The sequence below is a fragment of the Boleophthalmus pectinirostris genome, unplaced genomic scaffold (assembly GCF_026225935.1).
Source record: "Boleophthalmus pectinirostris isolate CB_2022bp ecotype Guang Dong unplaced genomic scaffold, ASM2622593v1 HiC_scaffold_21, whole genome shotgun sequence".
In the NCBI taxonomy this organism is placed as follows: domain Eukaryota; kingdom Metazoa; phylum Chordata; class Actinopteri; order Gobiiformes; family Gobiidae; genus Boleophthalmus; species Boleophthalmus pectinirostris.
In genome coordinates this window covers 35,346,051-35,365,832 of record NW_026571175.1, presented here as the reverse complement: position 1 = coordinate 35,365,832, position 19,782 = coordinate 35,346,051, and the positions used below count along the sequence as shown (strand labels likewise).

General features: G+C 40.0%; 1 protein-coding gene across 1 annotated transcript in view; it reads left to right on the top strand.

The window, feature by feature from the left end:
* LOC110160382 (tax1-binding protein 1 homolog A-like) overlaps positions 1-19,782 on the top strand; it is a 101,738-nt gene that overhangs the window by 34,208 nt on the left and 47,748 nt on the right. The window contains exons 3-5 of the mRNA XM_055157022.1: positions 1,421-1,523; positions 7,406-7,596; positions 12,463-12,618. Coding sequence (XP_055012997.1) covers positions 1,421-1,523; positions 7,406-7,596; positions 12,463-12,618 — 450 coding nt within the window. The remainder of the gene's footprint in view (positions 1-1,420; positions 1,524-7,405; positions 7,597-12,462; positions 12,619-19,782) is intronic.

The following is a 19,782-nucleotide window of genomic DNA, read 5'->3' as shown; positions in this document are numbered from 1 at the left end:
CAAAATGATCAACTATTGCACGACACCAACGCTTTCACTTCACTAATATACTGAATTATACTATTTTCTGGTTAGAGTCCATGTTTTTCTCCGAGTTGGACACGCAAAACATAATAAAACGGCTGAAGCGTGGACATGTCTTCATATCCGAGATCTGAGTGGATGACGGATGGATAAACAAACGCAGCATTAATACTGCATTACGCACAAGTAGTTCGGGCCACAGCCACGTCACTGTTCTGTATCACTGCTCTGCTCCTGTTGTCATGACATCACCATAGCAACGGGTAAAAAAAAAAGTTCAACTGCTGCGGGTAAAATGTAGGGACTATATTCATTTAAAACACTAAAATATCTGATATTTTGGACGTTTATAGTCAGGAAACAGGCTTTTCACGTTCACAAGAGACACATTTCAGTTTGTAGCCGTAGCGTAAACACATGAAATATCTTGGAACATTCTAGACCACAGGTGTCAAACATACAGCCCGGGGGCCAGATGCGGCCCTCCTAGACCTTTAATTTGGCCCCCAGCCGATTTTCTACTAAAATATTTTAATTATATTTTCTATTAAAATCTTGTTAATTGTCTGTGGTGTTTATCACATCTGCGTCTCCAGTGTCTCTGTACGTGGCCCCTCCCACCACAGCAGCACAAATGAAGACTTGTCTCTTTCCAAACGCTCTTAACGCTCTTAACGTTCTCATCAGAAAAATGTACAACATGAGAAAAGTGGAGCCGAGTGCAGGATTTTACAACAAAAATTGACTCATTCCTATTTCCATACAAGTTAATGTTAAAACATTCAATCAATCAATCAATCAAACTTTATTTGTATAGCACTTTTCATACATTTGAAATGTAGCACAAAGTGCTTCACATGCAACAGATTTTTTTTTTTTTTCAATAAAGGTTATAGTAAATATATAAATAGAGAGCTAAAAACAGATGGAGACTAAATAAAATATTAATGGTAATTTAATTAAAAGCAAATAGTAATAATAATAATAATAATAATAATGATAAAACAAGTAAAAGTTTCAATTAAAAGCTAAATTAAAAAGATACGAAACATTGTGTTGAAATTGTATTTTTCTTAGTTTCAAGTTGTTCATAATATTATAATATTTTGTAAAAAAAAAAAGAGTTCATCAATTAAAAAAGATTTCTGCAATAGATTTGTGTTTCTCTGCACAAATATTTAAACTTATTGTTATTTTTGGGGTTTATATGCCATGAGTTTTCTGATCCGGCTCCTTTGGGATTAAAGTAGGTTGGATGCGGCCCCGGACCAAAATGAGTTTGACACCCCTGTTCTAGACAAAGCAACAACTTTTCCATAGAGACAAACAGGTAGCGAACCCTCCACCCTCCACCTTTGAAATCATAAATCCGAGCTTTCCTCTGTGTGTTTTGCAGGTTGGATGGAGCACAGCGAGGGACTACTACACCTTCCTGTGGAGCCCGATGCCTGAGAACTACGAGTCGGGGAGCACGGTGCACCGGACTGTGGTGTTCCAAGGTACAAACCGCTGCTCCGTCTGAAGTCACTCCTCCATTTTACAGCTCTTATAAACACTCAGCACTTTGATTTTAATACGGAAACACGACCGCAGCGAGAGGCCTGGGACCCCGCTCGTCTGTAACCGCCGTTTACTGAGCCTCTCACGGTCAGATATTGCCCCGTGAAAATATGAGAGGCTGCTGCGGTGTGGCACACTCAGTAAAAACTGTTAGCCAGCTAGCCGCCTGCCGGATCTGCGTCGCTAGCCGCCTGCCGGATCTGCGCTGCGAGATTTTCAAGCAAGTTTGAGTATCATTTATTCATTCGTTTTTCAAAACAAATCCAAAAATAAAAATAAGAAAACAGAAAAAACAACAATTTTCTTCAATATTTGTCTCCAAAGCCAAAATAAAAAAAATTATAATGATTATTTTTAAATTTTTAAATTTATTAATTAATTTTGACTGTTGCAGACTGAATCAGGACTAAACCAGGACTGATCCCAAGGCTGAACCAGGAGGACTATACTAGGACTAAAACAGGATTAAACAAGGACTAAACTAGAACTGAACCAGGATTGAGTGTCGGGATCGTTTAGTCCTGTTTTAGTCCTGGTTCAGTCCTGGTTTAGTCCCGGTTCAGTCCTGATTTAGTCCTGGTTTAGTCCTGGTTCAGTCCGGCATTGCAGTTTGTCTCGTAAACCGGAAACGGTCGTTATCCCTTTTTTCCATAATTCATTTAAACACAAAATCGAAAATAAAAAAAAACCTAATCATTATCTGTTTTTTTTCATTTTGGTTTTGGAGACAAATAATGAAGAAAATAGTTGTTTTTTTTTTCTTATTTTATGGTTTTACTGCTTTTACCACCATTTACTGAGCTTCTCATGGTCAAATACAGACCTTTTTTACAACGGCCGGAAGTGCCCCAGAACTTCCGGTCAATGGTTTTCTATGGCAAAGTGTGTGTAAATGTGTGTCGTTTTTCCCAGCAGCTTCATAAATCTGCCCCATCAACAAATCTTCAACCAACAAACTCCACAAAGGATAAACATTCTAACATGAACAATTTATCCAAAACTATCAAGAGAAGAAAGAACAAAACTTAAAGGAAAACAACGACAAGACCGAGACTGAGACGACGGCCCATCGGGACCAAATCGAGACCATCTTTGTAATTTTGACATTTATTTGTATTTTACATTTATTTTGGCACATTTATATCAATCTTTTTTATTAATCTATCTCCATTTGATCAATCATTGAGTGTCAGACCTCGAGACTGAGACAAGACTGAGTCCGAGCACCTTCAAAACCAAGACAAGACAGAGTCCAAACTCCTTCAAGACCGAGACAAGACCGAGTCCAAACTCCTTCAAGACCGAGACAAGACTGAGTCCAAACTCCTTCAAGACCGAGACAAGACCGAGTCCAAACTCCTTCAAGACCGAGACAAGACCGAGTCCAAACTCCTTCAAGACCGAGACAAGACCGAGTTCAAACTCCTTCAAGACCGAGACAAGACCGAGTCCAAACTCCTTCAAGACCGAGTCCAAACTCCTTCAAGACCGAGTCCAAACTCCTTCAAGACCGAGACAAGACCGAGTCCAAACTCCTTCAAGACCGAGTCCAAACTCCTTCAAGACCGAGACAAGACCGAGTCCAAACTCCTTCAAGACCGAGACAAGACCGAGTTCAAACTCCTTCAAGACCGAGGCAAGACCGAGTCCAAACTCCTTCAAGACCGAGACAAGACCGAGTCCAAACTCCTTCGAGACCGAGACAAGACCGAGTCCAAATTCCTTCAAGACCGAGACAAGACCGAGTCCAAACTCCTTCAAGACCGAGACAAGACCGAGTCAAACTCCTTCAAGACGAGACAAGACGAGTCCAAACTCCTTCAAGACCGAGACAAGACCGAGTCCAAGCTCCTTCAAGACCGAGACAAGGCCGAGTCCAAACTCCTTCAAGACCGAGACAAGGCCGAGTCCAAACTCCTTCAAGACCGAGACAAGACCGAGTCCAAGCTCCTTCAAGACCGAGACAAGACCGAGTCCAAGCTCCTTCAAAACCGAGACAAGACCGAGTCCAAGCTCCTTCAAAACCGAGACAAGACCGAGTCCAAACTCCTTCAAGACCGAGACAAGACCGAGTCCGAGCACCTTCAAGACCAAGACAAGACCGAGTTCAAATGTGTTTGAGTCCAAGGAAGACCCCAAGCCACAAAAAAAAAAAAAAAAAAAAAAAAAAGGGACAAGACCGAGTCCAAACTCCTTCAAGACCGAGACAAGACCGAGTCCAAACTCCTTCGAGACCGAGACAAGACCGAGTTCAAACTCCTTCAAGACCGAGACAAGACCGAGTCCAAGCTCCTTCAAGACCGAGACAAGACCGAGTCCAAACTCCTTCAAGACCGAGACAAGACCGAGTCCAAACTCCTTCAAGACCGAGACAAGGCCGAGTCCAAACTCCTTCAAGACCGAGACAAGACCGAGTCCAAACTCCTTCAAGACCGAGACAAGACCGAGTTCAAATGTGTTTGAGTCCAAGGAAGACCCCAGGCCACAAAAAAAAAAAAAAAAAAAAAAAGGGTCTCCAGGCCGATCTCAAGACCAAGACCAGTCTCAAGTACTACTGAGCTAACATCTTGGTCCTAGAAATGTCTCGCATTCAAACTGCACAAATCTGTCTGTGTTAAAATCAACATCATGAAATCGATTTTTAATTTTATTTGTAGAGTTTTGTTGAGTGAACAAGTTCCTTCTGTTTTATTCATGATCATAACATTAGTTTAGTTCTGTGTGTCACTAATGCGCCGTCGTTGTTTCCTTTAAGTTTTTGTCTTTCTTAGTTTGATAGTTGTGGACATTTACACTGACATTTTGGCATAGAAAGTTACCGAGCGGGACTTCCGGCCGTTGAGAAAAAAAATGTATTACCCGGTGAAAATCTGAGCGGCTGCTGCGGCGTGGCACAATCAGCAAAACCGGTTAGCTAGCAGCCTGCCGGATCCGCGTCGCTCGCTGCCCTGCTACAAGACGGAGCAGATGAGGGAGAGGAGCGCAGCCGGAGGCGTTACGACTCTGAAATGTTAATGGTTGACAGTGTTGGCATGCACTTGTGTTCAGAGTGTGCTGTGCTGGGACATAAACGGAACAAAAGAATGTGTTGAGTGATGTTTTTTGTCGCTGCTAACAATGCAAAACCTCGTAAAATGTGTTTTCTATTATTAGCAGTGATAGAAACATTAATTACATTGAAAGTGATACGACATTCTGTTTTTATCTCATTTTTAAATCTTATATTAAGCAAACATTGACTCTTGTGAGCTTTAAACCCTCTTACCTCATCAAAAACAGACCTGGACTTGTTGTGTTGTGTTTTATTCACATGTTTGAGTAACTCTTTTTTTATTATTATTAGTTTGTCTACATCCCCAAGGTCAAAATGTTCTGTTCCACCTTGTGATGTCATGAAATAAAACACAACTCTGTATGTTTATGATGAGGAAACAACATTATAGCACAGATCAGAAATAGTAGAGGTACAGTTCAGTTTTAGTTTAGTTTAGTTTTAGTTTTTTTTTTTACATATACATACACTTTTGAGTTTTATTTTTAGACATTGTTTATTTTTTACATTTTTCTCCTTTAAGAATATTATTTCAAGGAAGAAGTAACTCTTGAGAACATTAATTTAAACACTATTTATTAACACATAATATTTGTTAACTGTTCCTCTTGACGATTTGAGTTTTTAAAGCAAACCTATTCTGCAAAATCCACTTTTCAGAGCTTTTATTCATGTTATATTTGTTTTCTCTCACTCAAAGTTGTATTTTGAGTGATTTATGTGTGCTTGAGTAATCTTTAATTAATTAATTTATTTATTTATTTATTTATTTGAAAAGGGACAATGCACATTAATCAACATCAAAACTATGTAAATGTGTAAATGAGTTTGCTGATAAGAGCTCATTTGCATCGTTAGTCCCTTTGCCAGACGTCAAAAAGACATCCTAAAAGAAAATACACTCAAATAAAATACAGTAAAAGTTTTAGTGTTCACACATTTGCGTTTCTAAAAGCCACTTTTTAGCATTCTTTTTAAAAGCAGAGAATGAGGGAGATGTTCTGACGGCTTCGGGCGCAGAGTTCCACTGACGGGACGGACGCTCTGACGGAGAAAACACACTGAACAAATCCAGTTTTTCTATGAGGAATAATGCAGCCTTCCCTCACTCACTCACTCTGCCCTCACTGGATCTGAAATTAACAAAGTCGTTCAGCGAAAGGGGGGCCGAGCCACGTTTAATCTTGTACATTAGACAGATATTTTTAAATTGAATAAGATTGTCCCAGGTCATTCATTTGTATTTCTGCAGAATGTGACAATGGTGGTATCTGAAGGGTTTTTTGTTGAGTCGCTTGTTTATAGAGTGATTCATTGGGTTTTATTGTTGTGAGTGATGTATTAGTCCAGCTGATGATACAGTATGTGATATGTGAGAGGATAAGGGCAAAGAAGTAAGATTCATTTTCAAGACGCCGTTTTGTCAGTGAACCGGTGCATTCCCGCTGCTCTGTACTTACTTCGTTCTCCAATTTTATTTTCTTAATTTTTGATACACGTAGGATTTTTTGTACAAATGGGGGGAAAAAAAATAAATCTTCTGCTCTCTAGTGTGATGTGCAGTTGTCCATTGGAAGTGCCGACAGCTGCACAGCGCTTTGTTGTGATGTTTACAGTTTACCATTCTGTCTGTCTGCTTTTTGGTCTAATGTGTTGATGTGTATTCTCCCCTAAATTAGCATTATGTTATTGTTATGTCCATTGTCTTCATTATTGTCTGTTTAATATAAAAAATATAAATGAAAAAAATAAAAAATAATAATGTTTACGGCTACGTCAGGTCCCATTGGGCACCTCAGTTTTCTAGCGTGGAAGGCAGAGGACTTGTTTTTCTTTAATCCAGTTGTTTTAGATCAATACTGGCCACGTTTACATCATGGTTTTTAATTCTGAATTAATTGTTCTGAATTATATCGTCTTTATTTAAGTCCTCTCAGTGTCTGGGGGTGGGGAAGGGTTCTGATTGGACAGGGACACAAATGTATTTACGTCGACCGGAAGAAAACACACTCTTCAGCTGCTACCGGCTTTTCTGTCATCTCGGTTTGTCGTTACGCCTCGGACACAAACACGATCCAAACTTTTTCCGCGGTGGTTCCGATGATAATTGCGCAGCAGCTGGAGAATTGTCTCATCACGCTTTACGTCTGTCGGCCGAGGAGGAGAAGGGAAGAGTGTCGGAGAAGGAGGAAGAAGACAAAGCGAGTGTGAGGCTGCTGTACCTCAGCCCACTCCCACATCCCGCTCACAAATCCAAAGAGACGTGGAGGAAAGTTCGAAGACAAGACTGGTGGAGCCGGATCATCCGGATCGCGTCAGAAGGGCGACACAACGAGCATGAACTGAACGACTGGGATTATTTTTAAGAAGAATAAACGTTTGCATGACCGATGAATAAATGAATTCGGCTTTAAAATCGAAATAAACCGCCCACTTACTTCGGAATTAAGTTTCATTTCTAATAATAATTTTCATTTGGAGTTAAGTATTTACATGGTCTTTTAAAAGTGAAATTCATTTTTATTCAGAATTATTTTTATTTGGAATTCAAGCTCTCATGTAAACGTGGCAATTGTGATTTATAATGCCCAAATTATAACATAACGATCCTCGGGTGTCATAGATTACAAACACAAGCACAATATGTCTTCTTTAATCATCCAGTCCATACCTTTCTCCCTTCCACATAAAATAAAAGTGTCTCTGAGCCCCTCATAAACTCCATTTTCCCACTGTACATTTGTAAATAAAGACTCGTTTCTCCTGCAGGTTATTACGTCCCAAAGTCAGACGGCGAGTTCTATCAGTTCTGTTACGTGACTCACTCCGGGGACATCCGCGGGGCCAGCACTCCGTTCCAGTTCAGAGCGGCGACGCCCACGGAGGAGCTGCTGACCGTCACCGAGGACGAATCCAACTCGGACATCCTGGTGGTCAGCACCAAGACCGGCCTCCTCCAGGTACTGTCACCACACCGCACCTTTAACCCAGCCGTCTTTTATTCTCATGACTACGGACGGAACAATAACCGAAATATCGTGATATTGTATCGTTAAAAGTGGTCATGATATATCGAATTACAAGCTCCTTTATTCAAATGCATTGTTTTATCCCAGGGGTGTCAAACTCATTTTGGTCCAGGGGCCGTATCCAACCTACTTTGATCCCAAAGGGGCCGGATCAGAAAACTCATGTCATATAAACCTCAAAAATAGCTATAAGTTCAAATATTTGTGCAGAGAAACACAAATCTATTACAGAAATCTTTTTGATTAATGAACTCTTTCTTTTACAAAATATATTGTTATGAACAACCTGAAACTTTAAGAAAAACATAATTTCAACACAATGTTTTAACATGCACTTGTATGTAAATAGGAATAAGTGCATTTTTGTTGTAAAAATCCTGCACTCGGCTCCACTTTTCTCATGTTAGACATTTTGCTGATGAGGGTGTCACGGTCAACAGTCAAAACGATCGTCCTTTAAGAGCGTTTGGAAAGAGACAAGTCTTCATTTGTGCTGCTCTGGTGGGAGGGGCCACGTACAGAGACACTGGAGACGCTGCTGTGATAAACACCACACAAAATTAACAAGATTTTAATAGAAAATATAATTAAAATATTTTAGTAGAAAATCAGCCGAGGGCCAGATTAAAGGTCTTGGAGGGCCGGATCTGGCCCCCGGGTCGTGTGTTTGACACCTGTGTTTTATACCATACCAACTTTATTTATAAAGCTCTTTAAAAACTTTACATTTGGCCAAAGTGCTGTGCACAAACACAGGACAGACAATGACAACCACAGCAGAAGAAAATATATGGTACACATACAATACAGCTACTAAAAACATAGAAAACAATAAAATACTCAACAAGAAATATACGTCATTTGTTAAAAGCCAGCGAAAAAAGGTGCGCTTTTAGGAGTGATTTAAAAACAGGTACAGACTCGGCCTCTGATCTCTAACGGCGACTGGTTCCAGAGCCGAGGGGCAGAAACAGAAAACGCACGGTCCCCACGAAGCTCACGTTTAGTTTTTGGGACGGCCAGCTGGAGTTGGGCTGCAGACCCGAGAGTGCGAGAGGGAGCGTAAGGGTGGATCAAGTCAGTGAGGCAGGAGGGCGTTAGGCCGTGCAAACACTTAAAAGTAAATAAAAGAATTTTAAAATCGACTCTAAAAGACACCGGGAGCCAGTGGAGAGAAGCTAAAATAGGTGAGATGCTCTTGTGTTTCTGGGTTCCAGTTAAAAGTCGAGCCGCTGAGTTTTGGACCCGTTGCAACCGGGAAAGTGCATTTTGGCTCACACCAACATAAAGTGCATTACAATAATCCAATCTATTCATCACAAATGCATGTATGACAGTTTCGAAGTGTTTTGTTGACAAAATAGGCTTCATTTTGGCCAGTTGCTGGAAAAAAATAGATTTTACAACAGCACTAATTTGCTGATCAAGTTTTACATCTGGGTCCATTTTGACACCAAGTTTGTAACAACTGGCTTCACTAAATGATTTAATGAACCCAGGTCCACAGGAAAAGAAGAATTTAAAGAGCTAGGGCCAAAAACCATAACTTCTGCAAAAAAATTCTGGTAAAATTTCTGGTAGCAACAGCTAAAAAAAAACATTAGGAACTACATATCCCATGATTCATTTCAGCGCAGACAACATGAAGAAATAAGCTTTTTACTTGAATTCTTGGGATTATGATTAACCATCCAAAATATCGCAATAAATATCGTGCCGTAAAATGAATATCGTGATAATATCGTACTGTGAGATTTGGATATCGTTACATCGATCCTAATAACAGATGTTCCATGTGGTCTTTTAGTTATTTAGTGGATTATTTGGTCAGTGGAGTCTTAAAATCGCCACACGCTACGGGATTTATCGGTCTTAAACGATTTTTAAAAGTGCGACCAAAAAAAAAAAAAAGCGCACACCACAGACACGAGGAGAATCTGATGAAACTTTAAATCTCCGATCACCAAGACTGCAGCGGGATCTGTCTGCGGACCACAGTAAAACCACTCGCTCTGAGACTCTGAGCTCTGCACTTCTAGTTTAGATACAAGTCAAAAGTTTTTTATTATTATTTGTGAAATATGTTGCAATAAAATTTCAGATGCATGAGTTTTAAAACATAAAAGATTGGAGATACAGTCCACAGGAAGTAGAGTCACTGTCGCGAATCTGCAGCTTCACCTCGATCCGTGCGCTGTGTGGATGTAAACAAACACACGTGAGGAACTACTCCGGCCTTTTTACTTTTAAAGAAGGACTCAAACTGGATTAATAGTTTTGTGAACTGAGGGTTGAAGGATCATTCAAGGACAAATTGTATGGATAATATGAATGAAAATACTGCAGTTTAACTTAACTTTACGAGAGATGAGTAATAATTTATTTTTTTTCGATATACTGAGTTTGTATCTTTTGCCTGCGTGTCCGTAACTCCAAGTGCTCGTGACGCTCGGTTTTATTGGTTTTTTTACCGTATACGATGTGAAAGAGCAGCACAAAGTCACACTGACACCACACACATTAGGAGCGGCTTCAAACAAAGTCAGGTCACGCCTCCCCGAAACAAATCGCAGACAAAATCAGGCAAATTCTCCTCTAGTGTGCGACGAAAATGTACATTAGTCAACAGAGATGAAGTAGATTTCTGTGGCACAACAGCAGAAAGGTGAAGTGACTGAGTGAACTGAAGATTTAGTATTTTTTGGTATTTATGTGTGAAAATGCAGATTAAACTCACAATTCACAAGTTTTATTCTGTCAATCCAATCCACTTTATTTGTTTTGCACATTTCACAAAGTTTCCAATGTGCTCCACAAATACGTAATAATAAATTAAAAAATGATAAAATAAACGCTCAGATTTAATCATACTAGTCTTAAAATAATAAAATCAGTAAAATAAAATAAGAGCAAAATTGTAGAATAGCAATAATTAAATAAAATACATTAAAAATAAATAAAATAAATAAAAGACACACAACCACACAACTCACGTGGTGTTAAACCCAGAGACTGAAAGTGGGTTTTAAAACAAGACGAGCGTTTCAGAGTTTGGAGTCGGTCACTGAGAAGGTCCGGTCCCTTCTGGTTTTAAGTCTCGTTTTAGTCCCCACGAGCTGGAGCCGGACCTCGGACCTCGGACCTCGGACCTCGGACCTCAGAGCGCACACGGGAGATGACGGAACGTGGGTCCACTCCAGTCAAATCTTTAAAATCAAACAATAAAATCTTAATTTTTTTTTTTCCATTTAATTTAATTTATTTATTTGTTTGAGCCAGGTACAACAAAATTGATAAACAATAACAAAAATAGTGATATGTACATGAACGTATTTGGGTGGTGCTCAAAAGGAGGAGGATGAACAGTATCGAGAATGAAAAATTTAAGGATTTTTTTGTTTGTTTTTGTTTATGGTCGTACAAACTAATAATAGTAATGAAGAAGACACAAAGTTTACCGTTTATGATCGTACAAAATAAACAGTAATGGGAATGAAAAATGTAGGGATTTTGTTTTTATTTATGGTCGTACAAACCATACCAAGATAAAAAGTAAAAAAGTTAAAGAAAAGCATGTGTTTAGTTAATAGTCGCGGTTTGGACAATGGATCTAATCTTCTAGGTTTTTCTGTAAGATTTGATTTTTATATAGTTTTTTTTACACCAAGTTCGTACAAGCTTTGATATGTTCATCTAAGCCACAGGTGTCAAACATATGGCCCGGGGGCCAGATTCGGCCCTCCAAGACCTTTAATGTGGCCCTTGGGTGATTTTCTACTAAAATATTTTCATTATATTTTCTATTAAAATCTTGTTAATTTTCTGTGGTGTTTATCACAGCAGCGTCTCCAGCGTCTCTGTACGTGGCCCCTCCCACCAGAGCAGCACAAATGAAGACTTGTCTCTTTCCAAACGCTCTTAAAGGACGATCGTTTTGACTGTTGACCGTGACACCCTCATCAGAAAAATGTCCAACATGAGAAAAGTGGAGCCGAGTGCAGGATTTTACAACAAAAACTGACTTATTCCTATTTACATACAAGTTCATGTTAAAACATTGTGTTGAAATTGAATTTTCCTTAAAGTTTCAGGTTCTTCATAATATTATAATAAGAAAGAGTTCATCAATTAAAAAAGATTTCTGTAATAGATTTGTGTTTCTCTGCACAAATATTTGATTTATTGTTATTTTTGGGGTTTATATGACATGAGTTTTCTGATCCGGCCCCTTTGGGATCAAAGTAGGTTGGATACGACCCCTGCAACAAAATGAATTTGACACCCCTGATCGAAGCTGTTCCCTAAGTCCACTCCACGCCAAAATCAATTCTTAAATGAACAGGAAGCCAGCGCAAAGACACAAAGATTGCATTTCGTGAGATGCCGGAACAAAGTCCATTACGGTCGTCCAGGCGTGATGAAGTAAAAGTGTACATGACTTGTTCAAAAAGTTTAAAAGATAAAAAAATGCAGTATAAATAGACTGTTTCCTAGTACTTTTTTCTGCACACATAGCAGTTTTTGCATGAACTCCCCCTGCAGGTGTGGTCCGTGAGTGCAGTTTGGGTCAGATACAGAGATGCAGAAGAGTTTGGAGAGCTTTTTAGTCGAACAATCGATTGGTAGGACATGTCTTTAGTCCAACAAGAATGTCTTTAGTCGAACATAGGATTATGGATCTGTCTGAACGGGTGTTTATCTGTGAAGCTCCTTGGTGGTTGTTGTTGACGTTTCTCTGTTGTGTCCGGCGTGATGTTGGTCCGTATAAATTCTCCGGTGTGTTTGTGTCATGTGCAGAGGGTGGAGGAGGCGCAGCAGGAGCGCCGGGAGCTCCTGAAGACCATGCGTCTGCTGCAGGAGGACAAACAGCAGCTGCAGGAGGAGCACAGACGTCTGGCCCAAGAGAGAGACCACGAGAGGGACACCTGCGCTCTGCTCCGGACGCACAACCAGGTCTGTTCCACCACACACACACACACACACACATCTACACAACACACAAGGAGGAGAACAGGCCTATATAAAGCATTATTTAAGCTTTTCAAACCGTTGGTGATGTCTTGACGGTCTGAACTGAAGATGCAAAAGTAGCGTCATATTTTCACTTTTTATTCCCCGTTTAGACGAGTGTTTTCAGGAGGAAGTATGGGTGCATACGGTGACGCAAAAGTGTGTGGAATTGGATTGTGTATGATGCCAGGCGGCTCGGTGGCGACGCTCGGTGGCGACGCTCGGTGGTGACGCTCGGTGGCGACGCTCGGTGGCGACGCTCGGTGGCGACGCTCGGTGGCGACGCTCGGTGGCGACGCTCGGTGGCGACGCTCGGTGGCGACGCTCGGTGGCGACGCTCGGTGGCGACGCTCGGTGGCGACGCTCGGTGGCGACGCTCGGTGGCGACGCTCGGTGGTGTTGTATGTGACGTAAAGGCATATGTGACCTGAGCAGATCTGACCAGAGTTTTGTGTCTTGGGCAGTGTAGACGGAAACACTACGACAGAGTGTATTCAACTTTTCTACTCTGGAGGTGGTTTCAGATTTTTGAGTTGTTAAGCCTCAAAAACACTGTTACCGTCTAAACCACAGGTGTCAAACATACGGCCCGGGGACCAGATTCGGCCCTCCAAGACCTTTAATGTGGCCCTTGGGTGATTTTCTACTAAAATATTTTCATTATATTTTCTATTAAAATCTTGTTAATTTTCTGTGGTGTTTATATCACAGCAGCGTCTCCAGCGTCTCTGTACGTGGCCCCTCCCACCAGAGCAGCACAAATGAAGACTTGTCTCTTTCCAAACGCTCTTAAAGGACGATCGTTTTGACTGTTGACCGTGACACCCTCATCAGAAAAATGTCCAAACATTGAGAAAAGTGGAGCCGAGTGCAGGATTTTTACAACAAAAAATTGACTTATTCCTATTTTCATACAAGTTCATGTTAAAAACTTTGTGTTGAAATTGAATTTTTCTTAAAGTTTCAGGTTCTTCATAATAATATAATATTATAATAAGAAAGATTTCTGTAATAGATTTGTGTTTCTCTGTACAAATATTTGACTTATTGTTATTTTTGGGGTTTATATGACATGAGTTTTCTGATCCGGCCCCTTTGGGATCAAAGTAGGTTGGATACGGCCCCCGGACCAAAATGAGTTTGACACCCCTGATATAAACGAAAGGCACTTCTGATCAAATATTTTGTCGTTTTTACCCTCAAGTGTTCTCGTGTAAACAGAAGGTTCCAGGTTTAACTTCCAGGGGCAGTGTGGGGACAGAGGTTAGAGGAGTGGTCCCTCAACCCGAAGGTCAGAGGATCGATTCTTGCTTGAAAGTCGTCAGAGGGGACGATGACACAGATTGGCAGACTCGCTTCCGTCCACAGGCTCTATTCACGCTTATGGCATTTGGAAAAACGTGGGTGACGACATCCGGCGTAGTTCCCGAAACTGAGCGTGTGATAAAACTGTGGATTCAGCAGCAGCGTCTTCACAACCTGCCAAAGCTTTTCCATGGAGGACGGGACTCTGATCGTATCTTTAATGTCACTTACAGACAAATAATAATAATACACAATTTAATGACCAATTTATAAAAGGAAAAAAGAAAGAATACAATGACCTCTTGATGAAGAAAACCAGGCCATTTTGTCAGAGTTACTATCGCCAACAGAGCCCAAAGGAAGTCGTCATCCACATGTTTCCAAACGGGTCCGTGTACTATTCAGTGTGTGTTTGGTCCTGTTCATTGTGTGTTTGGTCCTGTTCGTTGTGTGTTTCGTCCTGTTCAGTGTGTATTTCGTCCGGTTCAGTGTGTGTTTTCTCCTTTTGAGTGCGTTTCGTCCTGTTGAGTGTGTGTTTTGTCCTGTTGAGTGTGTGTTTCGTCCTGTTCAGTGTGTGTTTCGTCCTGTTCGTTGTGTGTTTTGTCCTGTTGAGTGTGTGTTTTGTCCTGTTGAGTGTGTGTTTTGTCCTATTGAGTGTGTGTTTCGTCCTGTTCGTTGTGTGTTTCGTCCTGTTCAGTGTGTGTTTGGTCCTGTTCATTGTGTGTTTCGTCCCGGTCAATGTGTGTTTTCTCCTTTTGAGTGTGTTTCGTCCTGTTGAGTGTGTGTTTTGTCCTGTTCAGTGTGTGTTTCGTCCTGTTCAGTGTGTGTTTCGTCCTGTTCAGTGTGTGTTTCGTCCTGTTGAGTGTGTGTTTCGTCCTGGTCAGTGTGTGTTTCGTCCTGTTGAGTGTGTGTTTTGTCCTGTTCGTTGTGTGTTTCGTCCCTGTTCAGTGTGTGTTTTGTCCTGTTGAGTGTGTGTTTCGTCCTGTTGAGTGTGTGTTTTCGTCCTGTTGAGTGTGTGTTTCGTCCTGTTGAGTGTGTGTTTCGTCCTGTTGAGTGTGTTTTCGTCCTGGTCAGTGTGTGTTTCGTCCTGTTGAGTGTGTGTTTCGTCCTGTTGAGTGTGTGTTTTGTCCTGTTCAGTGTGTGTTTTGTCCTGTTGAGTGGGTTTCGTCCTGTTCAGTGTGTGTTTTGTCCTGTTGAGGTGTGTTTCGTCCTGTTCAGTGTGTGTTTTGTCCTGTTGAGTGTGTGTTTCGTCCTGTCAGTGTGTGTTTCGTCCTGTTGAGTGGGTTTCGTCCTGGTCAGTGTGTGTTTTTCGTCCTGTTGAGTGTGTGTTTCGTCCTGTTGAGTGTGTGTTTCGTCCTGTTGAGTGTGTTTTGTCCTGTTGAGTGTGTTTCGTCCTGTTGAGTGTGTGTTTCGTCCTGGTCAGTGTGTGTTTCGTCCTGTTCAGTGTGTGTTTCGTCCTGTTGAGTGTGTGTTTTGTCCTGTTGAGTGGGTTTCGTCCTGGTCAGTGTGTGTTTTGTCCTGTTGAGTGTGTGTTTCGTCCTGTTGAGTGTGTGTTTCGTCCTGGTCAGTGTGTATTTTGTCCTGTTCAGTGTGTGTTTTGTCCTGTTGAGTGTGTGTTTTGTCCTGTTGAGTGTGTGTTTCGTCCTGTTGAGTGTGTTTCGTCGCGGTCAGCGCGCTCGTACACTCACTATTTACTCATGTATCTGGAGCCGGTTCCTCGTGACTGATCAGAGTCTCGGAGCAGCTCGTGTCCCGCCTGAGCGCCACCGCCGCAGCCGCTTTAACGACCTGACTCAGCGGAACTGGGACGCCACCGCAGGCCCGGCACCATGACGTCAAACGGCCCCCCACCCCCGCCCCCCCTCGCTCCTCTGGCACCGCGGGGCCCCACACATGTGCCAGCGCGCAGCAAACAACACAAACACTCTCATTATGCCACCCGCCTGCAAAAAGCCCTTTTAGAAGCCAGTGTGGAATGAGAGGAAGGCTCGAGCCCTGCCCAGCCTCAGGGACAAAGTGCGCACAGTCACGCCATCGCACCGGCCGGGCACCGCACCGCCGCTATTCTCACCCAACCACCACCGCATTCCTCATACCCGCTGAGAGAGAGAGAGCGAGGGAGAGAGAAAGAGGGCATTAAAGCGCTCACACAGACCCTTTCACGGCGTTTCCCATCGACACAATACTCCACACAGACGGGCAGGGCATCCGAAGCACTGGCAACTTAATCGCAGCCGCCTCCAGGGAGTTTTGTTCTGCGCAAAAGCTGCAAACTCTGTGGCCTAGATCTCTGCAAACATGATCTGAAACTTCCGCCGGGGTTTTATTCTGCCTGAAAGCTTCTAACCCTGTAGTTTAGAGCTCTACAAATGTGTTTGAAAATGTTCCTGTGTCTTTTCCTAGTATACTTTTTTTTTTCTTTTTTGAAAAAGTAAAACAAGGCGAGGCAAGTTTATTTGTATAACACAATTCGTACACAAAGTAATTCAAAGTGCTTTACAGAATAAGAAATACATTAAAATCGCAATAAAAACAAATCAAAACATAAATAAACGTAAAGATTAAAATTTTAAAAGAGAGAAATACATTAGAGAGAAGAGTGCGGAATGAAAACCTTTCAGTCATACGCACAGTGAAACAGAACCGATTCAGAAAAGAAAAGTTCCATGAGAAATTTCATGAAGTTCTCTTGATGTTTACTGGGTCCTGCAGAAGCCTGAAATCTGAGCTGAAAAAATCTGTTTTTCTTTAATAACATCGAAAATAATTAATGTTGACATGATAACGATGATAAAACCAGAGACATGTTCAGTGTATCTTAGGATCCTGTGTTGTATAGTGTCTGTGTGTTGTGTTTGTCTTTCATTCTGTTTAGATTTTTTTCTTTCTTTTCTGTAAATGCTACTTTTGTTCATGTATTTAGATCCTACAGCTCAAGAGGCTTCCCTTATAAATTAAATTAAAATTAAATAATTTAGCTCCATAGTATGAATGGAAGTTGAATATAAATATGGACATTGTGGATCATTTGGTGCCGGTTTTGTGTCTTTATCATCATTAGTTTCATAGATCTGGCAAAAGTGTCTTTTTTTTTTTTTTTTTTGGCACTTCAAGGATCTTGAATTAGTAATAGATCCTGAATTCCAATCCAACCCACTTTATTTCTATAGCACATTTCACAAACAGTTTCCAAAGTGCTGCACAAATCCATAATAATAACAACAATAACTAGAAAAGCAGTCAGAGAGCGCAGACCTCCGCCAAGGACCACCCCCATTTTTTATATAAATTGCGATAAAATCAGTCTTCTGGATCAGATCCGGATCAGCCTTTGGAATATGAAAGAGGATCCCATTGTCCATCCCTGAGTCAAATTTCATGGGGTTTGGTCAATAATTAACCGAGATATTGAGAAACAAAATTTTTGGCCCCATTTACCACAATGTTAACTAAAATTTCAAAGTGATCCAGAATCCAGGATTTCTTCCGGATCAGCCCCAAAATGAAATCAGTTCTTCCTTTTCACATTTCCAACAAATCCTGAAAATTTCATCAAAATCGGTCCATAACTTTTTGAGTTATGTTGCTAACAGACAAACAAACAAACAAACAGACAAACAAACAAACAAACAAACAAACAAACAAACAGACAAACGCCGGCAAAAACATAACCTCCTTGGCGGAAGTAATTATAATATAATAATTATAACAAATGTAAAACCTACAACACATTATGTAACTTGAAATGAACTAATTTAGAGCTCAAAGACTTGAAACTGTGTTGTTATCAGACGTGTTCACTGTAAAATATTTGTCATCATCAATAAGAAACTCCAAAATGTTCATATCTTAGAAAGTTATGAAGATAGAAATATAAAATTGGCACCAAAAGATGCGCAATAGCAACATTTATATTCAACTTTCATCGACACCATGGCTCTAAACGGATTATTTTATGAATGTTTATTTGGACAGTTTTACATAGAACATACATAAAAAACATAAATACACAGATATAACACAAAAAGCAAATATTTCTATTCTACAATAACAGGCAAAAATAAATGTTACGCCGATTTTCCTTGTGTCCGATAAAGGAGTGGGAGGAAGTAAATACTTATTTAACCCCACCCCTTTTTTTCTACCGTCCCAAATTAACAAAGAACATATAGATTTCTCATTTCCTGTACAATATAAACGATAATTGCACAGTACTCGCATTGCATTACAAATCTAACAACAACAATCAATCAATCAAACTTTATTTCTTCCGACAACCAAAGCCGACCAAAGTGCTGTACAACATTAAAACAAGATAAAAAAAAAAAACAATAAACATCATACAAATATGTCAACAAACACATTACACCATTAAAATAAAGAAAGTGTCACAGGGCCGCTAAGTGTTAAAAGCCGTTCTAAATAAGTAGGTTTTAAGTTTGGCGTTGAACAGAGGCAGGTCGGGGATGGAGCGGAACTCAACGGGCAAAGAGTTCCAGAGTTTTGGACCGGACACTGCAAAAGAACAATAACAAATGTATGTATATTTGGTAACACTTTATAATAACTACACCTTATTTAGCCTTAATAAAGCATGAACAAAGACTTAATTAATAATGATTCACGCTTAGTAACTTCTTAATTACTACCTGAATTAGCACTTGACTTGCACTTAATTCACCTGTGCTGTAAATAGTTACTCAATACTTCTTAATTACTCATGAACTAACCATTTGCATGTTTACAAATGCATATTTAAGTACACTACATTTGAGCATTTATTAATGATTAGTAAGCTATGAGAGAATGATTTACTAATAATGCAATGCAATGATAATTCAGGAAACTATTATCTGTTAGTTAAGTCTTTCTGAGAGCTTTTCTAAAGTGAAGACTAATTATGCTTTATTAAACATTTGTTAAGGTTGGTCAAATTCCAGAGAAATAATAATGCATTATTAGTAAATCATTGTCTCATGGGGTAACACTTTATAGTAACTACACCTTATTTAGCCTTAATAAAGCATGAAGAATGACTTAATTAATAATGATTCACACTTAGTAATTACTTAATTACTACCTGAATTAGCACTTTCACTTAATTTGCCTGTGCTGTAAATAGTTACTCATAATTATTTCATACTTAATTACTCATGAACTAACCATTTGAGCATTTATTAATCATTAGTAAACTATGAGAGAATGATTTACTAATAATGCAATACAATGATAATTCAGGCAGCTGTTATCTGTTAGTTGAGTCTTTTTGAGAGCTTTTCTAAAGTGAAGACTAATTATGCTTTATTAAACATTTACTAAGCATGAATCATTGTTAATTAATTCTTTGTTCATTATTAATTAAGTCTTTATTCATGCTTTATTAAGACTAACTAAGGTGTAGTTATCATGAAGTGTTACCGTCTCATGGCTTACTAATCATTAATAAATGCTCAAATTTGTACTTAAATATACATTTACAAATGCAAATGGTTAGTTCATGAGTAATTAAGTAAGAAATAATTATGAGTAACTATTTACAGCACAGGCAAATTAAGTGCAAGTCAAGTGCTAATTCAGGTAGTAATTAAGTAGTTACTAAGCGTGAATCATTATTAATTAAGTCTTTGTTCATGCTTTATTAAGGCTAAATAAGGTGTAGTTATTATAAAGTATTACCATACACAGCAAAAACTGGAGGGTTAAAATTTTAGGGTGAAATATTTTGTTGTTTTTAACACCAAAAGTGTTATTTTAACTCCTTGAAAGTTAAATGGGGGTTTGAGTTGGGGTTATTTGGGTTAT